The sequence below is a fragment of the Sphaeroforma arctica genome, assembly GCF_001186125.1.
Source record: "Sphaeroforma arctica JP610 unplaced genomic scaffold supercont1.478, whole genome shotgun sequence".
NCBI classification, from domain to species: domain Eukaryota; class Ichthyosporea; order Ichthyophonida; genus Sphaeroforma; species Sphaeroforma arctica.
In genome coordinates, this window is record NW_014040080.1 from 37,755 (window position 1) to 46,835 (window position 9,081).

Consider the following 9,081-nt stretch of genomic DNA (forward strand, 5'->3'; position numbering starts at 1 on the left):
CTATATGTATGTATATATATCTATATGTATGTGGGTGAGGTTGAGGTAGTGGTAGTGGATGCACGTATTTGTGTATGTATGTGTATATATATATTTATATTTTAATATTTATAGATATATATATATATATATATATATATAAACATAAATATATATTTATATGTATATATATAGTATTTGTATCTTCTATTATATATATATCTATATATGCATAGTTGTGTGTTTGTGTTTGTATACGTATATATATATGTATATGTACATTAATATTATGTATATATATGTATATATATTTAGTTACAGGTGTGCGTATGGGTATTATATATATATATATATATATATATTATCTCCGTTCGGCCACATCCCACACATAACAACTAATGCTGTATACTCCTTCGCGCGAATAAGAATTCCAAAATGGTCAACTCCATGTATTTCCTGATACGTACACTGAGTAAGGGTTGAGTTAGACTAGGTAGATTTCCGATTCCGTGTTTTAATAAACACATCTCCCTCTATCCGCAGAATACATTCACCACCGTCACGACCATGATCCACGCTGCGACGCATCCCCCCCGCCCGATCAAGTCTCACACACAACAACTAGTGCCGCAAACATTCATGACCGACGATGAAGGACTGCTAATTGAAAGCAGCAGTGGGGTAAGACAATGTTCTGAAAGTGCACTATACTACACTAGAATATCCACGTATATAGTGGGTACTTCTCATGTATACATGTTCACATCCACGTACATACAAACAGTGCCATTTGTTCCGTAATCTCCTCAGCTGTGTCCATATATTCCACAGGAATCCGAAGAAGGAGCACCGGGGAAGACCCAGAATACGTGCAAGTGCGCCGTCGAACAGCCCATGGGTAGTCCGACCTACTATATCATAACATTTCACATTAATGGTGACAAACACAGGCTCCGAGAGCGCTTCTCCAACATATACAATTTTTACACCGCCTTAAAAAAGGTATACATGCAACACTCTACAAGTATGATAATGATCGTGTTTTGTTTGTGGTGTACTTGAATCTGTATTTTTTTCTCGCCTATTGAGGCACCACAGCGGAACCTTCCAGCGTCCCTCGTTCACAAATATCAACTATTTACCGCGCGAGTTCGATGTTTTTAGGTTGGTGTCCACGTGTCTAGATTATGTGTACATTGCGCTACAGATACCTGGAGTAATCGTCCGAATTCTCCAAGGGAAGCCACACTGAAGCGTAGTTCATTTCAGCCTTCTACTGTATTTTATGTTTGTTTATACAATAAGTAATATATACTATGTATTTGCTCCAATCGGAATCGTCCTTTCCATTTTGTGCTTAAACTCGATGGTCTGTTCCTCACTTAGGAAAATCTAGCAATCTTATACCGATTCGAATTCGCGCCCAAAGTGTGGGGCGCCAAGAAGTACTCGTACCCCGTAATCCAGCACCGCAAAGCAAAGATAGCCGAGTTTGTAACTCGCTTGATAGACTCCGACACCTGCCTGACACTGCCGAGTGTGCGAACTGCCCTTGGACTAGTATAAATCAATTCTGAAAGAAATAAAAATACAAGTGAACAACTGATTTTTTTCTATTTGTTGCATTTTATGTATTGTTTTTAACAAAATTAATAGAAAAAAATATCTTCGTGTTCCAGACTTCCAGTTGTTTTTTTAATCTGAAAACTTGAAAAGGCTGCTAATGTATAATTAGAGGGCTTTGGCTATCCTGCTATGTAAATAACATGTACTCCATTTTTTATATCTTTTAAACTGCGGAGTAAATCAAATGTGTATCGACACTTGAGAGACTGTGACAGTCTGTGAAACTCCGATACAAAAAAAAAGTATAAAACAAAGTATTTGTTCGACATTTTTTTTAACAATAGACCACAAGAAAATGATTACAATTTAAATCACAAAAATACAAATATGACAAAAAAAAATATCAGCGCAAGCAAAATAGTTGCTAAATTCCTCTTTCTTTTGTTATGAGTTTTTTTTAAATATTTTTGCTATGACTTTTGACAATATTGAAGATTCACAGGACTATATTTAATACATTTTAGATATTAGCCAATGATAAAACCATTCCTTATCTTGATTGTGTATATTGACCAGATGAACCTCTATTAGACTATGACTCTATGAGCGCGCTGAATGCACTTGAAAGCCGAAAGCAAAGCCTCAAAGCCTTAAGGCTCAAAGGTGCACAAACGGGCGACGTGTCTCCCTGCTGCCAGCCTAACTGCCCTTGGCCCAGGCCCAGGGCCCTAGGTCACCAGGTGTCTTTTTTTTAAATGTTATTTTATAATATAAAAAAAACAATATGTGTACGCACATGAAAAGTAAAATGATCATATTTTTTATAAATTAATCATTAATGAACGCTCTCTACTCTAAAGTCTATTGTCTCTGTACACAAGAGCATAGAATCTCGTGAGTCTCATAATGACTAATGAGAGGCTACAGAGACTCAGAGTACAGACTCTCAAGTCTCAAGTCTCAAGAGTGTGAAGTGACCCTCAACGAGGAGTCTTTTGTTTAAAAAAAAAGGAAAACAAGACTCATTCTCTTCAGATGTATTTCTAAACTAAAAATCGCGTATGAACCGGGACATAAGGCGAGAGTGATTATTCTTTAAAGGTGCAACCTGGATCAATGCTTGCCCAGCTCAAGCTGATGTATCCTGGGCGGTATTCGCTTCCAGGAGAAATGCTTATACGAACACAAATATCAACGGTGACACAAGCGAGGAAGAGTCTTGAAAGTAGGCGCAAAAAAGAAGTCGAAATGGAAAAGCAGCAGAGATTAGCCGAGGCTGAAGCTACGGATAGAGGCGAAGTATATGTGCCGCCTGCTGGAAAAAGAGCACGTACAAAGACAGAGAGTTTCCCCAAAATATATCAACAAGATATAATGGATATGGTAGAAGCTGATACTGAGATCAAATGGCAGAAATTGATACCTGCATTGAAGGCATTGTACGTACGAGGGGATAATAGTCTTTCTGAAGACTTTCCAAAGGATGGTAGGATCAAGGCAAAACTTTCGTACTGCAAAACTAAGTCTAAGAAGTCACTTATAAGAGTAACACTGTAAAAGATCGAGCATCTGAATCTGATCTTATAACAATCTAATGACCATTAAATGACTGATTTCGTCAACGTCGCCCATAATCCGAAGTGTACAGGTCTATACTTCATTGTACGTCTTTATTGATGTGGTTAAAAGATTTCTCAAGCCTAAGAACAGTCTTACAGCACCATTACATGTGCTGTTAGCATGTTTTCTGTGTTGTGTATGTGAGATCTTCACAGTATACAGCTAACTTGCGAAATATTGTTGCTACGGGGTTGGTTCAAACGAACGAATTGGTCACATTTTCCGGCTTATTCCGATGAGCATGATAAAATAGGGTTTGACCCAATAGCGCAATTGATGAAAAAGTCACTGCCTCAAGATTTCGGTCATTTTGTCCCGGTTCATACGCGATTTTTTAGTTAAAAGTAGGACAGACTCAGACGTGTATTTATTAACATGGGACGGGAGCCCGCTGGGCCGCTGGGGGTTTGTCAATTGTGTCAATTTTTATTAAAATTTGTAGAAATAACAATGCTAAAAAAGTAGTAATAAACATGTTTGTTGTGAGTTGTGACCTGTGAAATACTGAAATTGTGAATCGTGTTGCGATTTGTAAATATAAAATATTTACATACTCGCATGCTACGTTGTTGTGGTAGCTGACTCTAGTAGTAGAGCTGGTGAGTGGTAACCTGTTGGCTGTTGTGCGTGGCGGGTTTCACTTTCTTGTTGTGATTTCAGATTTGTACTCGTCGCTTCTTTTAAGTCGGACTGGCCATGTGTGTGAGTGTGTGTGAGACTGTGAGTGTGTGTGTGTGAGACTGTGAGTGTGTGTGTGTGTGTGTGAGTGCGACTCTCTTGTGTTCTTGTTGTATTCTGTGCGTATATTTATAGTGTGAACAATGAACTCCCCCTTACTCCCTATGTAAGAGTGGTGTTAGGACCTTCATTGGTGACCCGGTAATAAGAGGGAGAGAGACTGAATGAGGCTGCTGTGGCGCAGTTTGTCGGCGGTTCTGCGCTGCTTGTTTTTTAAAATAGAGCGGGCCTGCGGGGCCTGATGCTGCGTTTGTTTATTTTTGTATAGAGATTTTTTTTTCGCGCGAAAAAATATTCCTGTAATTTTTTTAAAGATCATGACCAATTAAACCACTATATTTATAAAAATATGAGTGGTATTTTTCTTGTCGATAACCTTTTGCTCATTGTACGCTTAGGCCTTAGTACTATAGTAGTGATTTCATTTGAGAATGTAAAGGATTGTGCCATTGCGAAATGTGAATGTGGAGACTGGAGTTGTAGACTTCTTTTAGACCCCCTTCTCTCTCTCGTCTACTCTAGTTCTACTTGCGTCCTGTTTTCTGTCTTGGAGTTTTAAAACTTATTTATCACTTCACTCACTTCACTTTCAAGTTTCAGAGTTTCAGTCTTCAAGTTGTGGCTTTTGTGAGTTGTGAGTACTTCACAGTGAGTTGTGGCGGTAGATATTTCTATTTTATTTTTAAAAACAAAAAACAAGAAAAGTTGTTGTTGTGAGTTGTGTGTGCTGTGTAAATTTTTTGTTTTTTGTTCAAAATGGAAAACACTGTGTAAATATTGTATTTCTTCTTTTAGGACTTAAATATTTTTTAACGTGAAAAAAAGAAGGCTAATGATGTAATTTTGTTTAAATAAATATAAGTATCTATTATTAATTTTTATTTTTTTAAATTAAGGGAATAATGTAAATATTTATGCTGTACTTTTTATCTCTTTTTTTAATCTTTTGTTTATATATTTTTAAAATAAAATTCTATTACATATTTGTATTTTTTTTCAAGCAACTCATTTCTTTAAATTAAGAGAACAATGTAAATATTTATGCTGTACTTTTTATCTCTTTTTTTAATCTTTTGTTTATATATTTTTAAAATAAAATTCTATTACATATTTGTATTTTTTTCAAACAACTCGCATGTTCCGATTATGTAATCCAGAGTTTCCCCCTCTTCGTTCACCTGAATCTTTTTTTGTTTCGGTTTGTTGAAAAATCATTCCCCACAGAACATATTTAAAATAAATTAATTAAAAAACGCAGCAGTATATAGCTTCTGTGATTCATGTGTCGTTGCGCACAATCCCGCTGCCATTTGATTAAATTGAACGTATTGATTATTGGATTGAAAAATAAAGAGTATGGCGGACTTATTTGTAAGCAGCGATAATGTTACGGCTATGAGTGCAGTTCCTCTGCAGGAGAACATGTCGGAAGTGTCGAAGAAGCCATCCAGAAAGGAAACAACTGCTGAATTAAATAGAGAACTGGTGTGTACTTGAATTGCTTTATTCACTGATATCGACTGCGTTAGAATGCTTATCGTGTGTACGTGGTGGTGAGAAATTGTGATTGCGGTGATGTGCATATGCGCATCTTGTGGCAGTTTCATATGAGTTAACGAGCATCGTGGATTGCTTATGTATTTATCTACTGTCATTATCACAGTTGGCAGGGCAAAATGCTGTCGGATCCACCATATTAAGTATGGATAAGGTTGAAGAAGATAGCACCGAGGATCTCAATGTCCAGTACAACAAGCGCGCCGCTCAGATTAGGCGGACCAGTAATATATATTCCTGGGCGCTGTCCATACTGGTCTATCCGCTGATATTTGGCTTGGCCGTTTGCTTCTTCTTCCTGGTAAAGCAACAGGCTAACGACCTCATGGAAATTATCATGAACGGACGTGATGTCTATATCATAGTAGTCAGCGTAATTGTCCCGACCATTTTTGCCCTTCTAGCACTGATCGCCTTCTTTGCCTTTTTTTGGAAAGAACCCGAAGTTCGATCTCGACACCACGGTTTCATAATCAACTACTGTGCGTGTGCCCTCTGTTTAGAGGTGAGTGTACTTATCAGTGCAAGTATCATCATGCAAATCACCAGCATCAAAGCTATCACTGCTACGGGGATGAACGATACGTGGCTGTCACTTGTAGGTTTTTGGTTAATTACACTTGTCAATTTCTTTGCGTTGAATATGATCGTGCCGGTGGTCGCGCGCATGCGGTACATCAACGAGTTGTATGTCCACAGGAATCGGTTCGCTTCGTACTGGGGTGTACCGATCATTTACCTCGTACTGTACTTTCTAACGGCGTTCATGTCTATGGCCATCTGTGAATACGCCGTCGACCCCACCACACCTTGCACGGCTACAGAGAAGTTCTCTGGTACTATTGTGTTTGTAGCAATTCACAACGTGCACTATTTCTACCTGGTTTGGTCCGCTTGGGGAGCTAAGGATTACTTCATTGATTTCGTCGGCAATGTCCGCATGTATATGATCTTTTTCGTGGGTACCTGGGCAGCCATTGCCTATGGGATCGTGTCAGACAATCCTGCAGATATCTGGTATCTGTGGTTCTTTGAGACATGGTTTAAGCTTTGGGTGATCGGAATAGAGAACTTCGGGTTCATTATTGTTCGAGTGCTTGGCCGTAAAATCACAAAGGGTAGTTCACTTCGTGGGCTCGATCTTGAGGGTGAGCATTTCCGCGAGGGTGAGAACAGGAAAGGTGTCGTCAATCTTCTAAGGATTCCAGAAACGGTAAGTGACGATCTTTTGATTTTTCCTCTGCGATTTTATTTGGAACTTTAAAAGTGTGTGGTGTGTTAGTTCCAAAATTGCATAGCAAGCCGATCTAGGTTATCAATTATATAGCAAGCCGATCTAGGTTATCAATTATATAGCAAGCCGATCTAGGTTATCAATTATATAGCAAGCCGATCTAGGTATTCATATGCTTATACCGTGTTCCCCAATTTCATTCTGTCACAGGCGGATCTTTTCCTTGCTCAAGTAAAGAAGATGCACGCCGAAGAGAATATATTGTTCTTGCGCAGTGTGCTGGATTGTAACAACAATAGAGATGATGCATCCGTAGTGAGGGCTATTGTAGATGAGTTTATTGTAGCTGACAGCCCACAAGAAGTGAATATCACTGCCCCTGTCCGAGAAAAGACGCTCAAAAAGCTCAATACTGGAGATTACTATGATTCGAAAGCCCTGTTCGACGATGCTTTCATGGAGGTTTCTATTCTGGTGACGCGTAATTCTTTGCCTGCCTTCTTGAACAGCTCAGAGTACATGGCCTGGTGTGCCGAGCGTGATGAGCACGATCACCTTATTGCACTACTGAGGAAGAATAGTCTGATGGACGCCGCTTATAGGTGATTACCAGGGAGGTAAATACAAGAGAATATGGTGTGCAGTTGTACTCATCAGCCTGGTGCAAAAAAAAATCGGAGCATGAAGAAACAGTTGGCAAGAATAAAACTATATGCGGTGTCGGGGTTTCGGAAGAATGTGGTGGCATATCGATAAATAGTACGTTAAACCAAATTTACTACTAATGAAGTGAAATAGACTCGATTGTCTGGAAGTGAGCTCCGCACAGCACAGATAAAATGTGTGCCATAGGCACAACTGTACGTTCGTTCAGCCCATTTGGCTCTCTCAGGAGGTTATCTTCCCGAGATAAACGGAAATACAGTTGGATTCAGTTTGTTGAAATAAAGCATTGCGATAAGTAGTTTTAGCTGCTAGTTTTGGCACGTGCGATTTTGGTGTTGATCATGCATTCTGAAAGTACGTGCAAGTAAGAAAATCCGAGTTTGTCAGGATTAGTACCCGCCACAATTCGAAATGTAACTTCAAAGATTATTATACGTATGTTCTCCTAGGAGACACGCACAGTGAATATGATTCAAATGTAGATAAGTAACTCATGGTGTCCTAGACAAAGTATTTGTAGGAATTCACGAACCCCACCACCCCCAAGGGTAATTTGTTAAGCTTCCATCCGAGACTTTCTCTAGCTTGAGGGCCATGGCTAATAATTGTATCAAACGCCATATTCGCACCAAATGTAAGACAGTCAGCAGAAAAAGCAATTGCGATCAAGAGATCTGTTTTCGGTCTCTTGAATAAGATCTAAATTTAATTATTATGCAGGCTGAAATAACAGTTCTTAGGCTTTTTTATCTTTTCCTTTGTGGTTTAGTTTCGGGGGCAGCTGTATCATTCTTCGTCATGGGTTCTAATCCCAACGAAGATACCTCAGACCCTTCTAATTTCTGTAGTTCCATCGTCTTATTCTTCATATTCGTTCGCAGCACCGCCATTTCGTCCGTTAACACCGTTTGATCTAATCCGATGTACACCAAACCAAATAGGATGCATGTTGAGTCTTTGATATGTCATCGAACCAAATTCGCATATAGTGAAAACTTCATGCAAAGGTACAGGTTCAGACTAGAAGAAGAAGTCGCCTACAAAGGTACGTAATCATAAAAACCCCCACGTGTATAATTACGCCATAGATTCCAAGCAGTGCCACGTATACAAATATTTCACTCCGCATTCTGAACATTGAGCAACAACCCTTAACACCACACCCCTTTTTCTATGCAGAATCTCTAACAACACAAAAGCGATATAACTCTGCAAACTACACACATTCTTCTATAAATAATTTATAATATCACTCATGAGTTATAACCTTCAACACCACTCATGAGTTATAACCTTCAACACCATACACCTTTTTCTATAAGTCGTTTGCCATCCACCTGTGGCATCTTGATAAAAAGGTCGTCGACATTGAACCACACTTTACCCGGTTTGACTTTTCTGCTCCGGAAAGCGTTGAGCGCTTCTCTATTCACATTCCTTCGTTTGTCATATGCCATTACCTAAATAATGGGTTCAAAGCATTTACATTACATGACCATATAGGCAGAGAATAACTATGGGGTTACCCGGTTTGACTTTTCTGCTCCGGAAACCGTTGAGCGCTTCTCTATTCACATTCCTTCGTTTGCCATATGCCATTACCTAAATAATGGGTTCAAAGCATTTACATTACATGACCATATAGGCAGAGAATAACTATGGGGAAAATGTTATATATATATATATATATATATATATACATACATACACACACATATATA

At 38.8% G+C, this 9,081-nt stretch overlaps 4 protein-coding genes across 4 annotated transcripts in view; 3 read left to right on the plus strand and 1 right to left on the minus strand.

Annotated features, from left to right (window-relative positions):
* The first annotated feature begins 520 nt into the window (after positions 1-520).
* On the plus strand, positions 521-1,585 carry SARC_06609 (hypothetical protein). The gene is made up of 3 exons (XM_014299476.1): positions 521-660; positions 811-981; positions 1,366-1,585. The coding sequence occupies exons 1-3, from the start codon at positions 547-549 to the stop codon at positions 1,543-1,545; spliced, it is 465 nt and encodes a 154-aa protein (XP_014154951.1). The 5' UTR covers positions 521-546; the 3' UTR covers positions 1,546-1,585.
* A 1,208-nt stretch (positions 1,586-2,793) lies between these two features.
* SARC_06610 (hypothetical protein) lies at positions 2,794-3,234 on the plus strand (the record flags this gene model as incomplete). The annotated part of the gene is made up of 1 exon (XM_014299477.1): positions 2,794-3,234. One exon carries the CDS (start codon positions 2,794-2,796, stop codon positions 3,100-3,102), a length of 309 nt encoding a protein of 102 aa, XP_014154952.1. The 3' UTR covers positions 3,103-3,234.
* Positions 3,235-5,176: 1,942 nt separating this feature from the next.
* Positions 5,177-7,709, plus strand: SARC_06611 (hypothetical protein). The gene is made up of 3 exons (XM_014299478.1): positions 5,177-5,388; positions 5,567-6,673; positions 6,905-7,709. The coding sequence occupies exons 1-3, from the start codon at positions 5,260-5,262 to the stop codon at positions 7,298-7,300; spliced, it is 1,632 nt and encodes a 543-aa protein (XP_014154953.1). The 5' UTR covers positions 5,177-5,259; the 3' UTR covers positions 7,301-7,709.
* A 220-nt stretch (positions 7,710-7,929) lies between these two features.
* The window catches only part of SARC_06612 (hypothetical protein), a 2,443-nt gene continuing 1,291 nt past the window's right edge, over positions 7,930-9,081 (minus strand). Inside the window, exons 2-3 of the mRNA XM_014299479.1 lie at positions 8,670-8,820; positions 7,930-8,273 (exon numbers count right to left, since the gene is read on the minus strand). Coding sequence (XP_014154954.1) covers positions 8,107-8,273; positions 8,670-8,820 — 318 coding nt within the window. The 3' untranslated portion in view covers positions 7,930-8,106. The remainder of the gene's footprint in view (positions 8,274-8,669; positions 8,821-9,081) is intronic.